Source organism: Oncorhynchus tshawytscha, linkage group LG09 (genome assembly GCF_018296145.1).
Source record: "Oncorhynchus tshawytscha isolate Ot180627B linkage group LG09, Otsh_v2.0, whole genome shotgun sequence".
Classification (NCBI taxonomy): Eukaryota; Metazoa; Chordata; class Actinopteri; order Salmoniformes; family Salmonidae; genus Oncorhynchus; species Oncorhynchus tshawytscha.
In genome coordinates this window covers 54,227,265-54,252,498 of record NC_056437.1, presented here as the reverse complement: position 1 = coordinate 54,252,498, position 25,234 = coordinate 54,227,265, and the positions used below count along the sequence as shown (strand labels likewise).

Here is a 25,234-nt window from a genome sequence, read left to right as displayed (position 1 = left end):
GCCGAAGAGCCCCGGAGCCAGATGTGGTCGCAGGAACAGGAGGTGCTGGAGAAGGGGGTGCTAGTGATGATGTGGGAAGGCCACTCCTCTCCCATCGATCCATCCTCTCCATCATTTGGTCCATGACAGAACCAATCCGATGAAGCACGCTGGTGTGAATGAGGACCCTCTCTTCCATCGATGGGAGAGGAGACGCGGCTGCTCCTGCTGATTCCATGTTTGGGTGCGGGATTCTGTCACGTATTCTCAAGGTGGGTGGAATCAGGCGCAGAGAGCAGGTTAAGTGATTCGACAGTTTAATTCTCCAGCAATCCAAACAACACGGTCAACCCAACATACAGTGTGAATAATCCAACACAGGATCAAAAATAGACCGGAGAAATAACACACACGTACTCCACCAAAATACATGAAATACAAACAATCCCGCACAAAACAAGGGCGGGACAACCTAATACATATAAGGACGTTAATTAAACTAAAATACACACAGGTGAAACTAATAAGACAAAACCAACAGACAAACGAAAAAGGGATCGGTGGTGGCTAGTAGGACGGTGACGACGACCGCCGAGCACCGCCCGAACAGGCAGGAGAGCCAACTTCAGCGGAAGTCGTGACACCTACACTGTGAATGTTTAAATGGTGTATTCAATATAGACAAGAAAAATACAATCACTTGAGTGTTATTAGTTTAAGCACAGTGTTTGTCTATTGTTGTGACTTAGATGAAGATAAAATCACAATTTATAACCAATTTATGCAGAAATCCAGGTAATTCCGAAGGTTTCACATACTGACAGATTTTCCAGTCTTGGGCCCATTCAACTGTCCAGCCTTTGTCCTTGGAGAGAGCTTCCTTTGTTTTTGCCCTCTATGGACAAATGCTTTTCGTTGCACAGGGTCATATGGGGAGCACAATTGGCCCAGCGTCGTCCAGGTTAGGGGAGGGTTTGGCTAGGGTAGGCCACCATTGTAAAATAAGAATGGGTTCTTAACTGACTTGCCTAGTTAAATAAAGGTAAAATAAAAAAATGCTGCCAGGCACTTCAGTGCTTTACTGTGCCTCCAGGTGTACCTTTCTTGGGAGAGGCTCACTTTGCTTCCAGTCAGGATGTGTCTGAGGGTTGCTGGTGTTGAACACAGGGGGCATGATGGATCTTTACCCAACCACTGGTTGGGATTTTGGGGTGACGGAAGCACATTATGTCGATCTGACAAGGATTATGCCCTCCATGTTCTCCCACCTCATCCACTGCCCCTGCTTGTGAGAAAGCATTGGCACACCTTGCTGCTTATTCCTGATGGCGCACTTCATCCCTAACTAGCTTCCGCCTCTCTGGAGGTGTTGCCTTGTGCCAGAAGGGCCGACTTTCTCTGAGACCGAAGCCTCCACTTCTCTGTTGCACTTGCCCTACGTTGTCCCCGTGTCAGAGGGCTGCTTTTGCTTGCTGAACTGCTTCCCTTGGAATCCACTTCTGTCCCGTTGACAAGGTTGGTGAAGCATCTCTCGATGCTGTTTCCCGAGACGGCCAGTGTCATCTCTAGTCTTACTTTAGTGCATTTGAACTCTGCCAGACCAGAGAGAAGCAGCTCAAGGACTCAGAGGCCAATGTTGCTGAGGCATTGTGGAGCTCCTAACTATTTCCTCGTGTAGGAGCAATTCATCCTCCCCATCTTCTCAACCTTTGTGATGGCAATGTCGTACACAGTTAGCAGCCACATTAGACGGGGTAACAGTCCAAACTGCAGGCACCAAAGCTTCAGCTTACCAGGAAGCATGGATTCGTCAATGCTCTCGAGGCCTCTGACGGTCTCCTGCCTTAGCACCTGGACTTGGTCTGTGTCCTTGAGGCTTGCATCATACCATCTTCCAAAGCTTTTGATGGGCTGCTCAGACACTGTTGGTATTGGTTCATCATCGATGAATAATCTTTTGTCAGATAGTTTACCTTTGGTGACGGAGATGCTTCTTGACTTGCATGGTTTTATCTTCATTCTGGCCCACTTGATGTTATCTTGACGCTTTCCCAGCCGACGTCTTGTACATGCCGTGTTATTCAAGATGTTACCCTGAATGAAGTATAATGTCCTTCTCTCACATCACATGAACTCTTATTCTTTGACTTCTTAATAACCGTATGCATAATTCAGTAGTCATTGTGGTGTATTGTTGGCTTGTCATCTGTGTGCATTCCCATTCTGAAAATTGTATCTGACATGTTTTATGGATTTGTTTGTGGTGAGATGTGAAAGCAGCATTCCTCTCCCTTGTAAAGCTCTAAAGATTTCCTCCTCCAAATGACCCTCCAATTGTTGTCTGCCTCTCCGGTCTCCTAGTCTGTCTCCACTTTGGACTCTTTGGCACGTGCGTGTAGAGTGCTCATCGCCCGGGCGACAGGGGATGTGAGGATGACGAGTGGCTGAGGTTGGTGGTTGACGTTCCGTCCCACAGGGAACCCAACAGTGCTTGCATTAAATCAAATAGACTCTGAGTGTTTTCACTTGACTTCCTAAAGTAAGGAATGTTCATGCATTATTCATTAACATTTGAATATGTCAAAGTCACTGAAGCAAAGTTAAGTTCTCCCTGTGTTGGAATTCTGTTTGGGTGGGTGTCATGGAATAACCTGTTCTCCCATTGTCATACAAATACATCTATAATTAAGCAATAAGGCCCGAGGGGGTGTGGTATATTGCCAATATACCATGGCTATGGGCAGTCCTTATGCATGACGCAACACGGAGTGCCTGGATACAGCCCTTATCCGTAGTAATTTGGCCATATACCACATACCGAGGTGCCTTATTGCTATTATAAACTGGTTACCAATGTAATTAGAACAGTAAAAAGTAATGTTTTGTCATACCAGTGGGATACGGTCTGATATATCATGGCTGTCAGCCAATCAGCATTCAGGGCTCGAACCACCCAGTTTATAATGTGGTTATATACACCGTGTACAAGGTGTCAAAAGTGTTCCACAGGAATGCTGGCCCATGTTGACTCCATTGCTTCCCACAGGAGTGTCAAGTTGGCTGGATGTCCTTTTGGTGGTGAACCATTCTTGATACACATGGGAAACTGTTGAGTGTGAGAAACCCAGCAGCGTTGCAGTTCTTGACACACTCAAACCAGTGCGCCTGGCACCTACTACCATACCCCGTTCAAAGGCACTTAAACATCTTGCCCATTCACCCTCGGATTGTGTATGCGTGCCATTCAATCTCAATTGACTCAAGGCTTAGAAATCCCCTTCATCTACACTGAAAAGGGATTTAACAGGTGAAATCAATAGTTTTCACCTGGTCAGTCTGTCATGGAAAGTGTTTGTTTTGTATACTTAGTGTGGATATGGTGCTCAGTAATCTCAAACCTGCTTATTCAGTACCAAAACATGACTATAACAGAGCTATAACAATCAGGAGTCGGTAGGCTGTCATATACAGAAAGATGTGCAACATTGCTCAACAGAAAATAGCATGAAGTCCATGTGATAACACAAATGTGTCAAATCTAGCTGTCACTAGGTGCCAGTAGGAGGTATTCTGACAAAATAAGTCCCTCCTTGTTACTTAGAGGTGTTAAGAGTAAGTAAATAAGTAATATTGTGCCAGTGTAAGACAAGTAGGACTAAGGCATTAGGGACCTGACAGTGTTAGATGCCAGTCTAAACAGACATAATTGCTGTACCAGTATGGAAATTATTGTAGTAGTTTAGTGACATGTAGAACCACTGATTATCAGTGACACGGTTGAAGTCAGAAGTTTACATGCATCTTAGCCAAATACATTTAAACTCCGTTTTTCACAATTCCTGACATTTAATCCTAGTAGAAATTCCCTGTTTTAGGTCAGTTAGGATCAGCACTTTTATTTTATGAATGTGAAATGTCAGAATAATAGTAGAGAGAGTGATTTATTTAAGCTTTTATTTCGTTCATCACCTTCCCAGTGGGTCAGAAGTTTACATACACTCAATTAGTATTTGGTAGCATTGCCTTTAAATTGTTTAACTTGGGTCAAACGTTTCGGGTAGCCTTCCACAAGCTTCCCACAATAAGTTGGATGAATTTTGGCCCATTCCTCCTGACAAAGCTGGTTTAACTGAGTCAGGTTTGTAGGCCTTGTTCACACACAATTTTTCAGTTCTGCCCACAAATGTTCTATAGGATTGAGGTCAGGGCTTTGTGATGGCCACTCCAATACCTTGACTTTGTTGTCCTTAAGCCATTTTGCCACAACTTTGGAAGTATGCTTGGGGTCATTATCCATTTGGAAGACCCATTTGCGACGAAGCTTTAACTTTAACTGATGTCTTGAGATGTTGCTTCAATATATCAACATAATTTTCCTGCCTCATGATGCCATCTATTTTGTGAAGTGCACCAGTCCCTCCTGCAGAAAAGCACCCCCACAACATGGTGCTGCCACCCCGTTCTTCATGGTTGGGATGGTGTTCTTCGCCTTCAAGCCTCCCCCTTTTTCCCTCCAAACATAACGATGGTCATTATAGCCAAACAGTTCTATTTTTGTTTCATCAGACCAGAGGACATTTCTACAAAAAGTGTCCCCATGTGCAGTTGCAAACCATAGTCTTTTTTAGGGCGGTATTGGACAGTGGCTTCTTCCTTGCTGAGCGGTCTTTCAGGTTATGTCGATATAGGACTAGTTTTACTGTGGATATAGATACTTTTGTACATATTTCCTCCAGCATCTTCTCAAGGTCCTTTGCTGTTGTTCTGGGATTAATTTGTACTTTTCGCACCAAAGTACGTTCATCTCTAGGAGACTGAACGCGTCTCCTTCCTGAGCGGTATGACAGCTGCATGGTCCCATGGTGTTTATCCTTGCATACTATTGTTTATACAGATGAATGTGGTACCTTTAATTTGGAAATTGATCCCAAGGATGAACCAGACTTGTGGAGGTCTACATTTTGGAGGTTTCAGCTGATTTCTTTTGATTTTCCCATCATGTCAAGCAGTCACTGAGTTTGAAGGTTGGCCCTGAAATACATCCACAGGTACACCTCCAATTGACTCAAATGATGTCAATTAGCATATCAGAAGCTTCTAAAGCCATGGCATAATTTTCTGTAATTTTCCAATCTGTATCAAGGCACAGTCAACTTAGTGTTTGTAAACTTCTGACCCACAGGAATTGTGATACAGTGAATTGTAAGTGAAATAATCTGTCTGTTATCAATTGTTGGAAAAATGACTTGTGTCATACACAAAGTAGATGTCCTAACCGACTTGCCAAAACTATAATTTGTTAACAAGAAATTTGTGGAGTGGTTGAAAAACGAGTTTTAATGACTCCAACCTAAGTGTATGTAAACTCCCAACTATATATCATTCAGATCTATACTAAAGAAAGGACACAACACAGGTTTTAAAGGTAATATTTTTTGGGAATGGTTTCTCTCGCATCTTCGCAATGTTGAAATTTTAACGGTATAGTTTTTTTTAATTTTTTTTTTACACTTGTCTAATTCAAGTTGTTTATTTAAATGTATTTTGTTCCTAACACCATTCCTCCATGTTTATTGGTAAAAGCAAACATGCTAGTGAGTTAGAAATCCATTTTACAAACCGAATAAATCAAAAATACATACACTTCCTGAAAATATAAACAATAACAAATCCCCAAAAATATTCTTCCAATAAGTGTTTTACATTTTACACTACCATGTCATAGTAGCATCCACAAGGTAGTACAAACATTGGGAGAAAATCCTCAAAGCAATTTCTGAAATCTCACTGAAGTAATAGTTCTGCCATTAGATTTCTCCTACTGAAGTTATCAAGCAAAGGGCTGTTCATAATGTTGCTGTGAAATATGCAATCCAAACAGGAAAAGCACATAGCAAACAAGAAGGGTACTGTGCAGTGAAAAACTACAATTTCTTATTCTCTGCATTGTCCTTCTAGAGCAGGGTTCTCCAACCCTTTTCCTGGAGAGCTAGCGTCCTGTAGGTTCTCACTCCTACCTTAAATCAAACCCAAATCTAATAATCAGCTGGTTGATAAGCGGAATCAGGTGTTACAGCTGGGATTGGAGTGAAATCCTACAGGAGGGTCACTCTTCACGAACAGGGTTGGAGAGCCCTGTTCTGGAGTCTGACTGGCGTCCCTTTCTCACATTCCAATGGGCTTTTTATTGATCTCCAAAAAGAAACATGTTGTGACCTGATATAAAATTGTCATGCTGATAAAGTTATCGCCAAGCCTCACAATGATAGGACAAGTCAAAGTCTAGAGAGGAGTCTTACTTTCCTGTTACTCCAATCTCCTAACTTTCCCAAGAAGACTGCAAAATGAACAAGGGTCAAAATCTTATAGGGGCTACAGCAACATAACCGTTTTCAGCACTTATATTGAATCCGATGGTTTAGTCTTGAATTACAACAGGGTGGTTGGTCCTGGCCAAATATGAAAGCATAACACGCTATAGGGTTCAATATCTATACTTCAGGGGCATCTCTAAAGAATTTCAGATCTCCCTCCCTTGAATAAATGTAAATACAGTATGGAAATATAGCTTTTGTTTTTCATCAATTATACAAGAGTTGATGTTAGTTAACACATTCAGAGCCACCAACGTTTCTCCACTTGCAGGGCGGTATGGGGGGGATCCTCACTCATTAACATTAGGTGCCTCGCTTATGTGAAAATGGATTAACTGCAGATGAATGTAAATTAAGATCCGAAACTGTGCATGGAAACATTACCAATCTAACAAATGACTGGTTATTTTACAACTCTGTCAAAACCATACATTTTCCCTTGAAGATGAATCCTGGCAGAGATGAGTTGGTATGAATGTGTCTTTGATGTAATGTGAAGTGACGCCACAAGGGTTGGTTTAAACAGAAACCTATGTTAAATAAGCAGAGTAAGTGGGACCTCTTTTCCTGACAATTTCCACATTCATTCAAATGACTAAAACTGGGTGGGGAAAGTATCAAAGTAAATCCTATTGCAAACATTTACAACATTTACAGAAGAAAAATCACTCATCTCATAAAAAGTCAGCCTTCTGCTGATTACGTAAGGCAAAATTAGAGATACAAATCAAATGTTCAGTATACATTCAAACAACATTGTCTACAGAAATCCAACACATTTGACAATAAATGACTAGCTCCTCATCCAAATGTCTTTGGCTTTCAGACAACTAAGGGAAGATGACTTGGGAAAACAGTTGTTACACACCATCTCAAAAGTGCGTAACAGTCTTGGTGTTCATATGTACATAAAGTGGCACCACACATTTAGTCGACAACAAAATACTCAGGGGAATATCAATTGTATCTCGAAATTCAAGACGGAGGTTGTATCTAATTTGCAAGGGCATTTCAACAGGGGACTGTAAACTTAGTGACCTCTGCTGTAGACCGAGACGGTGAGATCTGTGAGGGTGTGGCCGTCCCTGGACTGAGGACCTTTGAGCCTCGAAATTATAGACAACATTAGCCAAACAAGGGAGCGAAGGAAACCATAGCTTAAATATATATAAAAATAACTAGCTATTCACAGTAGTCACAAATGTTGTGTGTTACCGATTATCTAGTAACCACATCGAAACATACATCTATTTATAATGGTTTAGATTTTTTTCTCAGAAAAAGTGAGATTTGAATAATTATTCAGATGTTTGAAGAGACAAAACAGTCTGCCTTTTCAAGCTTCAAACATATCATTAAAGGAACTGCTTTCTCTCATGTGTTTCATTCTTCAGTCTCAAAATACTGGAAATTGCAACAAAAAAAAACAAGTGATTTCGTCAAATCGGCTTGAATTTGTTTTTAAAAAATAAAGTAATTCCCACTAAAAAGTGTGACGTTCGTATTGCATTCATCGCCTCCATGAACGACTCTCGTACTCGTCATCCTCGTCGTCGTCTTCCTCCATAAGCAGGTAGGGGCTGACTTCCTCCTGGAGGAATGAAATCAAAGAACATGCATTTTGATGTCATTAAAACGATCTATAATTCCGCAAAATAAATACAAAACTCACTAAATCAACCATTTTGCAATCGATAATTTGTATTAGGACACAGCTATTCTGCACTCTTATTTATATACTTTAATTCTGATTTATTAACATGACACGCTTTTCCAAAATGCCTAAATGGTAAAAAAACAGGAAATGTATGGGGAGAGATGTATAGTAACGTACCTTATTGGCCTCGTCCTTCAACGACTCCTCTTCAGGTTCTGTGGACATGGATGGAGTCTTCGGCTTGTGCCATGAAATCTGTAGAACGCGACCTTTGAACTTTGCTCCTTGGTTTGCAGCCTATAAAATGTGAAAATTATCATGAAGGGTGAAATTCAATTCAAACTTGTGTTAACTGTCTGTTATAAAGGCATCTAAATGTTACGAGCTACTGTGTGTCACATCTGCAGGACATACATTCTCTGCTTCACTCCGGGTCTTGAACGTTATGACAACGCTGGTGGCATCCTGATCATGAAGCTCCTGTATCTCACCAAATTTCTGTGACAAAGACAAGAATACCAAACAGCCCGTAAGTGCCAGTGGAAACTCCTTTACACATCTTCTCAGGCATTGTTTTTACTACTATAATGATTCATGCTTTGTGCCACAGGATGAGTTCTAGCTCTGACTTTCCAATGTTAAAATAAGCCATTTTGGGGGAAACATGCAACTAGCTGGATAGGATAAGATGTGATGGTTGTATTTCCTTACCACAAAGTGAGGCAGCAGCTCCTCCTTCTCTTCCTGTGTGACTCCCATGATGGCGATGGCCCGGGGCCTGTGGTCCACCACCATGTGATTGCCCCCTCCTCTTCCTCCTCCTCTGTGTCCCCGTCCCCTGCCCCTTCCTCGGCCTCGGCCCCTGCCCCTGACGCCTACTGGATCGTCCACCTTTCCCCGCCCGGTCGGTATCAAGCCCAACCACGTGGCCTAGGGGAACACAGCCAACAAAGTCATCAGATCCACAGCTACTCCTCAACATCACACAAAATGAGGTGCCACCTGGCACTATTAGGAGAATACCACAGAGACAGATGTGGAAGCAAGAAAGACAGTTGTGCCACCTGGCATATCCTCAGCAAACAGTGCCATGCAGCGTCAGTATCTAGGAAGAAAATGTAATGCCACTCAGGATAAGAGAGTCTGCTAAATAACTAAAATGTAAAAATGGTGAACGCCAACACTCGTCCTTCCCCACCCCTCCTACTAAATGTCATCCCTCTATTTTCTTACAAGGAACACGAGCTCAAACTTTAATGAAATCAGATGCATCAATGTAGGATATGTGTTTCGTTAGGATTCGTTAGTGGGTGTCCTCTGGGCTTGGTAAGTGCCTGCAGTTTAATGTGCAGAAGAGGGATAAAGCAATGCATATTTCATGGAAGTTAATTTAAGCACACCAGGCTGGGAAAGCCATGCAGAGGTGTTGCCATGAGAAGAAGAAAAACAACAACGAGTTTGTTGTTTAGAACCTGATCCTCTGACACCGAGGACGTGTTTTTCCTCTGGAATTGATTGTAGAATTTTTATTTTTGGGGTGTGCCGGCAATGATTTTGCCCTGGTGCAGCACCCCAGCTAAATGACTGCAGAGGAAACACTGGGCAACATATGTGACTAGCAGCAGCAGACGAGAGAAGCTGTGTGGCAAGGCATACGTTCACATCCAAGGTGATGTCCTGCTGCTCGCTTCAGACCCTTCTTCTAAAAGGTTGCACATTTGTTGGAGTTGTCTTGTCTGCCACTACTCTTTCAGTATGCCAGAACACTGCCACATTCCAGACATGGTCATTAGTTCTAGAGAGAGGACTTCCGAAAGTATGGATACTCCGTCTACCCACCTCAACCTGTAGCTGACCCAGTTTCTGCTTCAGGTCTGTCGTGTCCTCTCCAGAACTCATCTTCTTGTGGAAATCAAGCTCTGCATCCAGAAGCTCCTTTTGTTTCTGAGGGAAAGCACAAATCAAACAGAGCCATTGATATTACATTTGGATTTCCCCAATGCATGAACTACATAGTATAAGCAAATACTGTAAATGGCGGTGATGGCGCAATTAAGTAATTACAGCCCTATATGATATGGTAGGTAGACTCACATCTATCTTGGTCTTGGACTGGGCCGTTGAGTGGGAGGCTGGGTTCATCTCGTTCTGGAGCTGGGAGATCTTGTCGGTCAGATCCTTCAGAGTCTTCATAAGGTTGGCCCTCTCCTCTGGCTTCAATGTGGCCCGGTTCTTTTCAAGTCTGTTTATTAGAGCCTATAGGAGGAAGGACATGAGATTGACTAATCAGTGCTAGACAAGCAGGGTTTTCCAGGACAACACACAGGCTCTTTTGGTCTTACTGGTGTCCTTGGTTTTGATAGTGAATGGACAATGTGATGATGATCACTGCATGTGGCTTATGTGCAACTGTAAAATGGAAGGTGGTGATGGTGGTATCCTTTAAATTATTAACTACACTGAACAGAAATATCAACGCAACATGCAACAATTTCAAAGATCTGAACCGTTTATAAGGGAATCAGTCAATTGAAATAAATGAATTAGGCCCTAATCTATAGATTCACATGACTGGGAATACAGATACAATCCATTTGGAAAGTATTCAGACCCCTTCCCCTTTTCCACATTTTGTTACGTGACAGCCTTATTCTAAAATGAATTAAATCATTTTTTGCCCCTCATCAATCTACACACAATACCCCACAATGTCAAAGTGAAAACAGGTGATTCGAAATTGTAGCAAATTTATTAAAAATAAACAGAAATACCTTATTTAGATATATATTCAGACCCTTTGCTATGAGACTCAAAATCAAGCTCAGGTGTATCCGGCTTCCATTGATCATCATTGACATGCTTCTACAACTTGGAGTCCACCTGTGGTCAATTCAATTGATTGGACATGATTTGGAAAGGCACATACATCTGAGCAGCTAACCGATCGCTGCAGCTGTACATAGTCTATCGGTAAATAGCCCACCCAATTTTACCTACCTCATCCCCATACTGTTTATATTTATTTACTTTTCTTCTCTTTTGCACACCAATATCTCTACCTGTACATGACCATCTGATCATTTATCACTCCAGTGTTAATCTGCAAAATTGTAATTATTCGCCTACCTCCTCATGCCTTTTGCACACAATGTATATAGACTCTCTTTTTTTCTACTGTGTTATTGACTTGTTAATTTTTTACTCCATGTGTAACTCTGTGTTGTCTGTTCACACTGCTATGCTTTATCTTGGCCAGGTCGCAGTTGCAAATGAGAACTTGTTCTCAACTAGCCTACCTGGTTAAATAAAGGTGAAAAAAATATATTAAAAAAAATACCTGTCTATATAAGGTTCCACAGTTGACAGTGCATGTCAGAGCAAACACCAAGGTCAGAGACAGGATTGTGTTGAGGCACAGATCTGGGGAAAACATTTATGCAGCATTGAAGGACCCCAAGAACAGTGGCCTCCATCATTCTTAAATGGAAGAAGTTTGGAACCACCAAGACTCTTCCTAGAGCTGGCCGCTCAGCCAAACTGAGCAATCGGGTGAGAAGGGCCTTGGTCAGGGAGGTGACCAAGAACCCAATGGTCACTCTGACAGAGCACCAGAGGTCCTCTGTGGAGATGGGAGAACCTTCCGGAATCTCTGCAGCACTCTACTGATCAGGCCTTTATGGTAGTGGCCAGACTAAAGCCACTCCTCAGTAAAAGGCACATGACAGCCCGCTTGGAGTTTGCCAAAAGGCACCTAAATTACTCTCGGACCATGAGAAATACGATTCTCTGGTCTGATGAAACCAAGATCGACCTCTTTGGCCTGAATGTCAAGCATGGAGGAAACCTGACACCATCCCTACGGTGAAGCATGGTTGTGGCAGCATGTTGTGGAGGATGTTTTTCAGCGGTATTGACTGGGAGACGAGTCAGGGTCGAGGGAAAGATGAACAGAGCAAAGTACAGAGAGATCCTTGATGAAAACCTGCTCTAGATCGCTCAGGATCTCAGACCGGGGTGATAGTTCACCTTTCAAAAGGACAACGACCCTAAGCACACAGCCAAGACAATGCAGGACAATGCAGGAGTGGCTGTGAATGTCCTTGAGGGGAGCCCAGTCAGAGCCCGGACTTGAACCCAATCGAACATCTCTGGATAGGCTTGAAAATAGCTGTGCAGTGACGCTCCCTATCCAACCTGACAGAGCTTGAGAGGATCTGCAGAGAAGAAGGAGAGAAAGTCCCCAAATACAGGTGTGCCAAGCTTGTAGCATCATACCAAAGAAGACTCAAGGCTGTAATTGCTGCCAAAGGTACTGAGTAAAAGGGTCTGAATACTTAAAAGTGATAAGTGATATTTCCCCAAAAATGTTATAAATTAGCAATAAATTATAAAAACCTGTTTTTGCTTTGTCATTATGGGGTATTGTGTGTAGATTGAGGGGGGGAAACTAATCAATTTTAGAATACGGCTGTAACGTAACAAATTGTGGAAAAATGCACTCTATGCATCTGCTGGTCAGAGATACCTTGAAAAAAAGTAGGGGTGTGGACCCGAAAACCAGTCAGTATCTGGTGCGACCACCATTTCCCTCATGCAGCGCGATACATCTCCTTTGCATAGAGTTGAATCAGAATGTTGATTGTGGCCTGTGGAATGTTGTCCCATTCGTCTTCAATGGCTGTGCGAAGTTGCTGGATATTGGAAGGAACTGGAACACGCTGTCGTACATGTCGATCCAGAGCATCCCAAACATGCTGAAAGGGTGTACAGGTCCTTGCGATGGGGCTGTGCAATATCATGCTGAAACATGAGGTGATGGAGTAGGATGAATGGCACAATGGGCCTCAGGATCTGATTACGGTCTCTGTGCATTGAAATTGCCATCCATAGAATGCAATTGTGTTCGTTGTCTGTAGCTTATGCCTGCCCATACCATAACCCCACCATGGGGCACTCTGTTCACAACGTTGGCATTAACAAATAGCACTACCACACGATGCCATACACATTGTCTGCCATCTGCGTGGTACAGTTGAAGTCGGAATTCATCTGTGTGAGAGCACACTTCTGCCAGTGGCCATTGAAGGTGAGCATTTGCCCACTGAAGTCGGCTACAACGCTGAACTTCAGTCAGGTCAAGACCCCGGTGAAGCACAAAGATGAGCTTCCCTGAGACGGTTTCTGACAGTTCTTCAGAAATTCTTTGGTTGTGGAAACCCCCGTTTCATCAGCTGTCCGGGTGGCTGGTCTCAGACGATCCCGCAGGTGAATTCAGATGTGTAGGTCCTAGGCTGGCGTGGTTACATGTGGTCTGCGGTTTTGAGGCGTGTTGGAAGTACTGCCAAACTCTCTAAAATGACATTGGAGGCGGCTTATGGTAGAGAAATTAAATTAAATTCTCTGGCAACAGCTCTGGTGGACATTCCTGCAGTCAGCATGCCAATTGCACACTCCCTCAACTTGAGACACGTGGCATTGTGTTGTGTGACAAAACTGCACATTTTAGAGTGACCTTTTGTCCCCAGCACAAGGTGCACCTGTGTAATGAGCATGCTGTTTAATCAGATTCTTGATATGCCACACCTGTCAGGTGGATGGATTATCTTGGTAAAGGAGAAATGCTCAATAACAGGGATGTAAACACATTTGTGCACACAATTTGAGAGAAAAATATGCTTTTTGTTCATATGGAACATTAATGAAATATTTTATTTCAGCTCATGAAACATGGGACCAACACTTCACATGTTGCGTTTATATTTTTGTTCAGTATATATGTAATATAAGCAACCATACCTTCTGGCATTCAATCTGTTTCTCAAGCATCTCCTGTTTTTTTTTCCTCATGTCCTGTTGCAACTTCAATGTCTCCTGAATGAACAAAGAACAAACCAAACAATTGATTAGAGTGGAATTTAGATTTTTGTATGAAAGGTGATGATACACTGAAGCTTATTCAAAATGCTAACAGCAAAACTGACTTGCCTGCTTCTTTTTCAAGACCTCCAGTTCTTCAAGTGCTTTGGCAGTTTTACCAAGTGACTTGGATGTTGCCTTGAGGACTGTGGACATGTAGGGTCCCTTCTGAAGGACCCCAGAGGAGGCGAGGAGTGCCTAGGATAGAAAGAGACAAACAGACCCTTTGATTACTACCTTACCCCCTGTGTCAATCCACTCTCTTTGCCATAATACAACACCGTGCTGCAGACATGTATAGGGGCACACTCAGACCCACAGAGCATAGGAAATGACTGCTTACTGTTGCAGTGTCCGTGCTGGGGTGCAGGGAGTCCAGTTTGCCCCCGGCCACAGCCCCAACACTGTGGCAATGTTTGGGCACCGTCTTATTATTCAGCACATAGGCCCCGGGACTGTGCTGCTTTATCACCTGCTGGTTTATACAGAAAGATAGAAAGTAATGCATAGATGATGATCACTGCTGACCTGGAACATAGAACTTCTCTGTTCAAAACCAAAACTGCTGGTTGAATGAATTAATGGTTTGACCAGCTAAGATTTTTTTTTTTGCAGTAGTCACAAGTGCGCTGTTCACCTTGTGGACGTTGGGTTGCTGTTGCCCCATGGCAGAGCTCTGGCTCAGTCCGTCCCCCTGACCCTGACCCATGCTCTGTCCCTGCTGCTGGGTGTTGGCCTCTCTGTGCCAGTACACACGGATGAAGCGGTTGTTGAGCACCGCCTCAATGCTGGAGATGGCCCGCCGTGCCTCTTCATTGGCTGTGTACTGGATCAGAGCTGCCTCTGGGTCACCACCAAACACCACCTATTGGAGACGGGACAGGTCAAAGAAGATACAGGAAGTAGTGATATAGGCAAGCAGGTGTGTCCTTGATTACCATCGAAAGTATGTAGACGCCCCAATAATGATCTAAAAAGTTCCTGTGTTTAGTGGTACAAATGATATCAAGAAATTGTGAGTAAAGTGCTGTCGAGATAAAATAAAAAAAAGCGAATGAAACAGTCAACTACAGTCATGTTACTCTTACCTGAATATTCACGATGGTACCAAACTTGCTGAAGTGTTCATTCAATTTGGTGATGTTGTTGAGATCTCGGGGGATTTTGCGAACTTCCAGCTTAGTGTTCACATAGTGATTCTTCTTGGGGAAGCCCCCGTGTTGGGGCTTGTTGTTGGGGAAGTTGAGTTGGTTGTTGGCCTGGTAGTTTGACCTGGAAGATAATGACAGAAGTGAGTGACAGGGCAGAGGAGCCAATGACAGTGATCTGTGAAACTGAGTTCGGGTCGAGTAACGAGCCATCTAAATCCAGGCTCTTACAGAGCTCAATTAAAACTGTAATTGAAGTGGAATCGCTCACAACACTGCAGTGGTGGAGGGTGGGTACTGTGCGTGTTCAGGGTGGCCCTTGTGTGTGTGTGTGTGTGTGTGTGTGTGTGTGTGTGTGTGTGTTCCTACTTGTCCATCCAGAGTTTTTTGGGCAGCTGGCCCTCTGTGGGCCCCAGGGGCCTCTTCCTGCTCTCCTGCTCGGTGCTGCTGTAGCGGGACACACTGCTGGGAACACTGGCCACTGCCGGCTCTGTCTGGATCACTATGTTAGCTGCTGGGAAAAGGAGAAAAGCAGTCGGTCGTAATGACACAGCTAGAATCTGGACGACAATAAGGATATGTAAAGTGATTCTAGCTGTTCGAGTTGTTTGATACTGTTCTCCAAATGAATTAACATATGGAACTCGTCTCATGTTTCGTATTGGTTAGGAGCAGAGGAAAGGCCCAATCTAAATAACTAAAGTGACTGTGTTAAATAAAAGGGATCGATTAATTAAAGTGGGACAGGATAGACCCACATGTGATACCTCTGGATCCCTGGCCATCTCCAGAAGTGAGGCCAATCAGGTTGGGTCTCTGGGTCTGGATGCGGGGGATGAACTGCCTGTACTGGGGCCGGCTGGCTGCAGTGATGCCTGGAGACTCTGGGTTGTAGGCCTCTGGGTCATAATTATCTGGCAACACAAGGGATGGGACACATCATTAGAAGAACTAAAACAGCATTTTACACTGTGGAGAGTGACAATTCCCAAACAGGCATATCTGTAATAACACCTACTTTAACTGTATGCATGCATGCTTACAAGGAAAACCTAAGTATAACCATACTATTGAGCTCAATATTATAAAGTCTGATTTTTCTATATAATAGGCTATGGCTTGGGACTGTCAAGAATGCATGCACTAAGCTAAAACATCGAGACACCCAGAGCAAGTAAAATAAATACACACACACACACACGCAGAGTTCCTCTGTCAAGTGTCTGTGTTCTTTTGCCCATCTTAATCTTTTATTTTTATTGGCCAGTCTGAGATACGGCTTTTTCTTTGCCTAGAAGGCCAGCATCCCAGAGTCGCCTCTTCACTGTTGATGTTGAGACTGGTGTTTTGCGGGTACTCTTTAATGAAACTGCCAGTTGAGAACTTGTGAGGCGTCTGTTTCTCAAACTAGACACTAATGTACTTGTCCTCTTGCTCAGTTGTGCACCGTGGCCTCCCACTCTTTCTATTCGGGTTAGGGCCAGTTCGCGCTGTTCTGTGAAGGGAGTAGTACACAGCGTTGTACGAGATCTTCAGTTTCTTGGCAATTTCTCACATGGAATAGCCTTAATTTCTCAGAACAAGAATAGACCGACGAGTTTCTGGCCATTTTGAGCCTGTAATCGAACCCACAAATGCTGATGCTCCAGATACTCAACTAGTCTAAAGAAAGCCAGTTTTATTGCTTCTTTAAATCACCACAACAGTTTTCAGCTAAGCTAACATAACCATTGCAAAATGTTTTTCTAATGATCAATTAGCCTTTTAAAATGATAAACTTGGATTAGCTAACACAATGTGCCATTGGAACACAGGAGTGATGGTTGCTGATAATGGGCCTCTGTACGCCTATGTAGATATTCCATTTTTTAAACATATATATATTTTTTTTATCTGCTGTTTCCAGCTACAACGGTCATTTACGAACAATTTGATGTTATTTTTAAAGTACAAAAAATGGGCTTTTCTTTCAAAAACATTTCTAAATGACCCCATACCTTTGAACGGTAGTGTGTGTGTGTCTGTGTTATATATATATATATATATATATATATATATATATAGAGAATTATTGTTTTGTATTAAGAGTAGAGAGATGGACTGCATTTCAATTAATTCATTTTCTCACATATGTGGGCAGGATTAGTCAAATAAAGTTTGCGCTTATCTAATGTGCACCTTATTACAGCACCAACAGTAGATTTCCAGTTCAGAAACAGTGTGACCCTCTGGTCAACATATGTTATTGCACCCTAAATAAATGGCAGGCAAGGCAGTAGGACACAAAAACAAAACTAACACCATCACCCAAAAAGGAAATAATTAGCAAAACGTGAATGAACCATAAACATTTTAAACCAATATAATTTCTCTGTCTTTCCTCACTTACTACAGTCAAACTGAACAATGCCATTTGGTTCACATTGATTTGAAAGATGCTGTATTTCAAAGAAAACAAACTGACAAAAAGTTAAATAATATGGGAGCTATGCTTAAAAGCACCACTTTTCCATGCCAATTGAGATAATCATAGCTGCTTACATTCTGACTGAGAATATTGGGGGTGTAGAGAGACTGAAGGAGATGGAGGTGGTGGAGGAAGAGGAGGTGGAGGTCCCACTCCAGGCAGTCCCAGAGAGGAGGCAGAACTCGCTCCTGAGTTGTTGGGAGTATCTATCCCACTTGCTGGTATTAATGGGGGCCCTATGGGAGATACAAATCCAAGCTGAACCCAGTTAATACTAGACAAAAGCCATTTACTTAAACTCCTGAACAGAAAAGGCTAGGTAAAGCACAGACATGCAGTATAGGGTGAGCACTAGTGAGGGTAAGACAACAACAAAGACAGCTGTTTCTCTGAGGTGCGTATCTGCACTGAACAATTTCAACGATTTTAATGAGTTATAGTTCATATAAGAAATCAGTCAATTTAATTAAATTCATTAGGCCCTAATCTATGGATTTCACATGGCTGGGCAGTGGTGTAGCCATGGGTGGGACTTAGAGGGCATAGGCTTACCCATTTGGCAGCCAGGCCCAGCCAATCAGAATAAGTTTTTCTCCACTAAAGTGCCCTATTACAGACAGAAATAGTCCACAGCAATGACATTGTAGGTAGCTTATGGTGGAGAAATAAATATTACATGCTCTTGCAACAGCTCCGGTGGACATTCCTGCAGTCAGCATGCCAATTGCATGCTCCCTTAAAACTTGAGACATCTGTGGCATTGTGTTGTGTGACAACTGTACATTTTAAAGCGGCCTTATATTGTCCCCAGCAAAAGGTGCACTTGTGTAATGATCATACTGCTAAATCAGCTTCCGGCGGGAATGAAGCCCTCTACCTTAAACAAATGCTAACGGCTTCCTACTCAATGATGTAAACCAGTGGTTACCAACCTTTTCTGAGTCTAGATCACCTTGAGTCAAAATGCAGGTCGATTTAAAATATATATCTATATTTTTTTTTAAACGTGACTTAAAAAGATGTAAGCCTACGCAATAACCTATTAAAACAATTCCGTAGCAATGAGGTTTGTATTAGGCTATATGCAGAATACATTATCCCTGCATATTGGCTATGCTTGAATTGCCCTGCCAATGTTCTTCTCAAACCATTTTGAAATGATATTTTCGGTATATGATCACACTGGCAATAGATAATTTGCTGAGCATAATAATTTTTTATTTTACTGGACTGATGGCCTGCATCTGATGGTCAACCTGAGGGGAGGGAGAGCGTATCAGTGAGGCTGCCTCTCACCCGACTCACCGTCCCTCCCTCCGCTGAGAAAAGGGGACAGTCTTCCAGCTGATGGCGAAACTCAAGTCGAAGTAGGGAGAATGTTCAACACTTTTATAAGCCATAAAATGCGCAAAGTGTTGACAGTGCTGAATAACAAGTTAAACATGAAGTTACTAATAAAAACAGCAGTGCTTTGCTGTATTCGTTGAATCTCTATCTAGTCATGGTTTTAAAAGTTTTAAAATCTCAGAGTATCAACTTTGCTGTGCGCTCAATACTTATTTTTACAGTCTAAGAAACTGTGCAGACACGGTGATCTGAGCTATTGGATTGGCCAGCAGTTGGCCTGTAGGTGCACTTGATTTGCACTCTGGGCCTGCCGGGTAGGCGGAATTCTACCTTCAGACACATGAAACGGTTCAAAATGGTCACACTTTGCCTTCCCAGCGCTAGGGCTGCTGAATCAAGTGCACCTACCGCCAACAGCGTGAAGCGAATAAAAAAGAAAGAAACTTAATTGCCAAGCTTTATCGTTGTTTTTTTTACAGAAATGTTTGGTGATCGACTAGGAACGCGATCGACCGGTTGTTGACCACTGATGTAAACAAACATCCATGCATCCTAAAATGACTCTCACCACATTAGGATCTAAAGTTAGGGCCCTGGGTTTTTCCTAATCATGTGACCTGACCAGGAAAAACACTTGGCCTTAACCGATGTCAAACACAGACTGGTAAGCATTCAAGGATCAGGAGTGATGGTCGAATTGGAGACGGCATCATAGCAGAGACATGGTAACATTACTCACCAGGAGGAGGCATAGGGAAGATGCCCGGTGGGGGCGGCTGGCCGTGGGGGGGCATGGGCATCCTGATTGCAGGGGGCGGCTCGGTCATGGGTGGCATGGCCATCCGGGCCGGCGGTGGCATTCCAGGTGGGGGAAACGGGATCATAGCGGGCAGCGTGACGTCGTCCACAATCAGAGGATCATTGCCGTGGTCAAAGGGACAGAGGTCACCACGCACACAGAAACCTTTCTCTGCGGAAGACAGAAAGGAAGATCGATGAAAATTGCTTAAAAAATGATCAATTACATTCTTACCATAATTGTGCTCAGAATTGCTTTCCCCCCAGTCATATAAAAAATTACATCAGCCATAAATTAGATGCATCTACTTTGCAACCGTTTGGTTTAGAGCTCTTGATAACATCCAGACAATTCTCTGAACCCTCAATGGTGGGGCAGAGTGAGAAATATATCACTGCGCTGTTGAGACTGTTGGATAAATATAAACAGTGTCCCATTGGAGAAGCGGCTCTAAGCCTGATCTGCACTCTCAGGGGAAGGATGTTGAACCTGGGTCATTAGTGGTGCTTTAAACCAGGCTCACACTTACTGAGGTTTAGAATGCAACCAACCTACCGCATTTAATTCATAAACAAACAATTGGCTGATATTTGACTGTAAATAAATATTTGTACAATTCGACTACTGTAGACACATGAACTTAACACTCTACAGCTAACGCTCCTAGCATATACAATGACTAGAAGGCCATCCAAGGCCACCTGCTTCAATATTGAACATCCTTTCACAAGTCTTTGCATGTACATTAGAAACTATTTTGGATATGGATGAGTTAGTCTTGTCGTTCAGTCACTAAAATCGATAAGAGATGTTCAGCTACATAAACAACAGGTCATTATTGTAAAAGAGAATGGGTTCTCAATGACTTACCTGGTTAAATCAAGGCACAAGTAAAAGCCAGGTATTGTTGCTATATTAACTGTAGGGCTAAGAGACATAGGTAACATCTAATTTCATAATATAGACCTAAGATCAGACTGAAATGAGACTATTTCAGTTGAAAAGTCATTCTCCAGAATAACCCAGAGGTGAGCCCTTACCGTCGTAGTCGCGACAGCGGTGCTTGACTGAAGTGCTCTTGTTGAACAACTTGCCCTCCCTGTGATTGGAGTAGTAATTAGACCAGCTCTCCGTGGTGCTGTCAGGCAGGTGAGCGGGCGCTACCACGGTAACAGAGCTGGGGACAGCTTGGCCAGCAGAGGAGGGGAACGGGTGCTGCTGGGGGGTTGGCAGGAGAGGTGGCGGATGCTGGTGTTGCTGCTGTTGTTGGGTACCCAGGGACCCAGAGGTGGAGTTGAAACTCTCAGGCTCCTTCCTCTCCACTTCAAACTTTGACCTGTAATCTGTTGAACATACAGAGACACAGAGAAAAGCTTTAACCCAAAAGTCACAATGCGAACTTAACATTACTTTACACCACTGGTTCAAGGTTTAGTTTAAAAAACGTTGAAGTACTACTTAAGTCATTTTTTTGGGGTAGCCATACTTGACTCCTATAATTATATATTTTTTTACAACTTTTAACTCCACCACATACCTAAAGAAAATATTTACTTTTTACTCCCATACATTTCCCCTGACACCCAAAAATACCCGTTACATTTCGAACGCTCATGCAGAACAGCAATATGGTCCAATTCACACACCTATCAATATAACTTGTTGTAATCCCAACTGTAGTGTGCCTGTCTGTACAAAAAAAAAAAAATTGTGTCGTCTGTTTTGCTTAATATAAATAATTTGATGTGTAACATTTACTTTTACTCAAGTATGACAATTTAGTACTCTTTCCACCACTGTACTTCAGTACATTTAAAACCAGATACTTTTAGATTTACTCAAGTAGTATTTTACTGGGTGACTTTCACTGGAGTCATTTTTTATTAATATATCTTCACTTTTACTCAAGTATGACAATTGAGTACTTTTTCCACCACTGCCCAGAATTTATCATAATCTTTATTATGAGACATCCACACCACAGAGGATCTCCCCAGTACAAGTCCAATCAATAGGCTAATTTCTTGAATCTTGCCTCTTCTTAGTAAAGATTTGTTTTCAACCTTTTAGGTTAACATTTGAAGTGAAGCAGATTTATCCATGTCCGCGCCCATGTGAGTCTCACCTCTCCCTCTGCTGTGCTCCTTGTCCCTGCTCATGTCTCGGCTCCCACTTCGGCTGCGGCTCCTGCTGCGGCTGTAGCTGCGCCCACGAGAGTTGCCTCCGCGCCGGTCATGTCTATCGCGGTGGGAATCTGTGCTTTTACCGTGACGGTCCATGTCACGCCGCTTGCGGTCGTCTCGTCTGCGGTCATCACGGCCCCTGTGTGGTCAGGCGATCAAGGCATGTTGGTTAGTTATTTAGCAGCACTTTTTATACAGTACCAAACTTTTCATGGTAATTTGTACTACTGATGTGACTAGCATTTCAACAACAAGACCTACATTGTGTGTCAAAGATCATTAGACATAAGGGCCTAATCAAACCAACATCTTGACCTCCAGAGAGCATCATCACTGTCAAGAGGTGAACTCACTGGAGTGAACCAGGAAAATAACACAAACATAGATATCAGCCTTACCTTGACTCGTTGAAGTCAGAGCGGTTTCTCAGTGGACTTCTTCTCCTCCTGTTATCCCCCCTATCCTCTTCTACATTTTCAACCTTAAGATTAAGAAAATAACAATAATGAGCTATATCCCAACCATCAAAGACTGCAACATAATACAACGGAAAGGATTCTGCATGAAGCCAGTTTAACAAATGCCCTTACCTCCACAGCCTCCTGTTTTAGTACAGGGAGTTTGGTGTCCTCTTTGGGAACTTCCTTAGCAAGTGGATTACCCAAGTAGTTTTTGGTGGTCAAACATTCAAAGAGCTTATCAACAAATCCAGTGGTTTCTGTAATAGGTGAAGTATCAAGGCATAAGACTTTTATAAACATTTCTCTTGAATTATTTCAGACTATCATTCAGTCACCTAAATGTTTCCACAATGGAACTACTAGTTTATGTGATGAAAAACAACACTGACATTAATGAGTTGCGTGTCCTACCTTTTTGTAAGAAGACATCCAGTTGATCTGCACAAAGTGCTTTTAGCTCTTTCTCAGTTTTGTCCTTCTTTACCAAAGCCACAACATAATTGGCTAAAGCAGAGGGGTCAGCATCACATCTGCAAAAACAACATTACCCATATTGCTCAGAACAGGGTTTGTATCAGACAATATCTGTCAATAATCATGTATAGCCAAGCCAAGAAAATTTGAGATTTTGAATTGAGGCAGCAGGTTAGACACTAATCTAGTTCTACCTAACATATATGTTAGCAATGACAACACACACTTATATAAACTGGGATGTCAGGCTTTCTAACTGGCTAGCTAGCTGGTTGGCTATAAATGCTAGACGTCACTACTAGCAGTGTCTAGGGGTAGCTAAGCTACCTTAGTCACTACATTTATAACTACGCCAGTCTAGTTCATTTAATATCCTAAGTTACCCATACGTCACAAGCCACACTTGCTGTGCAATAGTAATATCAATGATTATCGTTGATTGGGACGATGTTGATTGAGTTTAACTAGCCAACTTTAGTTAGCTGGTAGTCAGACAAAGTTAACTAGTTAGCTAGCTTTCCAGCTGGCTAGTTAGTTAATGTATTGCGGCAGCGACACCAAAACACATAACGTTATCTAGAATGCCTTCATGTGATTAGTGTCTATAATTTGCCCAACATACCAGATATGCAGACTGTTTAACGCCGTATAATTTACACAAACGTTCAATTGGTATTTGCACTGCCACATAGCAAGCTAGCGGTGGCGTAGCTAGTTAGCGTGCTAACTCGTGCAAGCTAGCTAGCTAAGTGTAATTTCAATTCATCACTCACATTGGCTCCAGGAGTTTTGCGAGCCACGACTTCAAAGCTTCCACATTTTCTATGATCATCGTGAAAACGGCTTAATAATACTGACTATAAGTTCAAGGTGTGTTGTGATATTCCTACTTTCATCGTCTATAAATGTATATTAAGCTTAGGCCTTTACTAATCACTTCACTTGCAGGTCGGACGAGTTGCTTTACGTTCAAACACAGGCATGGCAACATAAGGTTCATTGCTATTTTGGATCATTGGGACGTCCCAACTCTGACGTTACCCCCATTGAAATAGAAAATGTTAAGGGTAGGGTTTGATAAGGGTTAAGGTAAGATTTAGGGTAGTGATTAAGGTTCAGGTTAGGGTTAGGGTTAAGGGTATGGACGTCCCAAGGATACCAGATAGCACTAACCGCGACATAACGGGCATGTCGTAAGCCAATCTGCTGGCCAAACCAAGGGGTTGTCACTAGTTATCACAGCCACAAGGTCTACAGAAAATCGTAAACATTAATGAAAACTAAAATGAGCTTTTTGGTCTTAATTTAAGGTTAGGGTTAAGCATACGTTTAGTAGTTTTGTCAAGGTTAGGTTCAAGGTTAGGTTTAAAATCAGATTTTAAGAAGACAAGTTGTATAAATAGGCGGGGTTTAACTATTTGTGGATGTGGTAACTAGTGACGACTAAACCAAGGGGTAACCATCATTCAACTTTTGTAGTAGGAAATATTTGTTTCTCTTTTGGTCCATTCAACAGAGCGATACGAACCTTGTTTCAGCAGGATGTTGTTTCTATCTATACCTTATGTCATGCCTTATTGTAATGGATGTATTGATAATATCTGTTGGAAAAAAGTTTGGATGTTGCCACACACATACCTACTTGTTAACAAAATTGAAGAAGTTTCCTTTAAAATGATTCATAAATATTATCCTGCCAACCACTATATGAAGAAGTTTAAGGAAAATATCAACTCAAATTGCTCCTTTTGTAATGACCACCCAGAAACAGTGTTGCATCTTTTTTGCCATTGTATTCATGTAAGAAAACTGTGGCAAGACATCAGTAGATTTATAATTGAACACTTTTATGAAGGTCTTACACTGTTGTGGGGAGATGTACTGCTTGGATTCTTTACCTACGATAGGAATAAGCTGAAACGTTTTTATGTAATTAATTTCATTATTCTTTTGGCCAAATTTCATATTCACAAATGTACATTTTACTAACAAAAAAAACACATTTTCTTACTATACAAAAAGAAATTGAACTGTATTTTAAGACAATTAAATACTCTACTAATAAAAAAGCTGTTAGAATTATAAGTGTCTGTATGTCCCTTAAGGTCTTTGTGTAATGTGATATTGTACCCCCTAGCTCAATTGTCCATTGTATATAATCTATATATATTTGTGTTCCCTCATGTTCTCTCTGTATTGATTTGTTCTCAACAAAAAATAAAATAATAAAAACACTTTTGTAGGATTTCGCTCTAGGTTTTTCAAATTTATTTAAAAATTCAATTTCAAAGTTTCAGTAATACTGGAGCCAGGCCAGGGTTGACTCTTCACTCAGATGGTAGGAAAATAAGACCTTGCCTAAAATCGTATCAAAATCATTATTGTGTTTTTGTACTCCAGAGAAAGTAGTCTGTGTCCATATGCTGTAA

The 25,234-nt window shown here is 42.2% G+C and overlaps 1 protein-coding gene across 5 annotated transcripts; it reads right to left on the bottom strand.

Annotated features, from left to right (window-relative positions):
* Positions 1 to 5,396: 5,396 nt before the first annotated feature.
* On the bottom strand, positions 5,397 to 23,841 carry LOC112258131 (RNA-binding protein 27-like). Of its 5 annotated transcripts, none has more exons than XM_024432271.2 (21): positions 23,579 to 23,841; positions 22,743 to 22,861; positions 22,461 to 22,588; positions 22,269 to 22,351; positions 21,813 to 22,009; positions 20,728 to 21,030; positions 19,628 to 19,858; positions 17,616 to 17,777; positions 15,833 to 15,988; positions 15,444 to 15,585; positions 15,015 to 15,198; positions 14,564 to 14,791; positions 14,270 to 14,401; positions 13,996 to 14,124; positions 13,807 to 13,881; positions 10,105 to 10,266; positions 9,850 to 9,954; positions 8,722 to 8,940; positions 8,425 to 8,508; positions 8,188 to 8,307; positions 5,397 to 7,944 (listed from the first exon to the last, which is right to left on the bottom strand). In XM_024432271.2, the coding sequence occupies exons 1-21, from the start codon at positions 23,635 to 23,637 to the stop codon at positions 7,864 to 7,866; spliced, it is 3,099 nt and encodes a 1,032-aa protein (XP_024288039.1). In that variant the 5' UTR covers positions 23,638 to 23,841; the 3' UTR covers positions 5,397 to 7,863. The 5 variants fall into 5 exon arrangements, with proteins under 5 accessions (XP_024288039.1, XP_024288040.1, XP_024288043.1 ...); XM_024432272.2 differs by having other exon boundaries at positions 14,270 to 14,398; XM_024432275.2 differs by having other exon boundaries at positions 15,842 to 15,988.
* Positions 23,842 to 25,234: the final 1,393 nt, after the last annotated feature.

Excerpts from the sequence above, each read along its gene's own strand:
- LOC112258131 (XM_024432271.2), bottom strand. The coding sequence starts at position 23,637 with ATGATCATAGAAAATGTGGAAGCTTTGAAGTCGTGGCTCGCAAAACTC. Across the intron at positions 22,589-22,742 it reads GGATGTCTTCTTACAAAAAG|AAACCACTGGATTTGTTGAT; the intron begins GTAGGACACGCA and ends CACCTATTACAG. Across the intron at positions 15,586-15,832 it reads GGGATCCAGAGGTATCACAT|CTAACATAGTGATCCAGACA; the intron begins GTGGGTCTATCC and ends TTTTCCCAGCAG.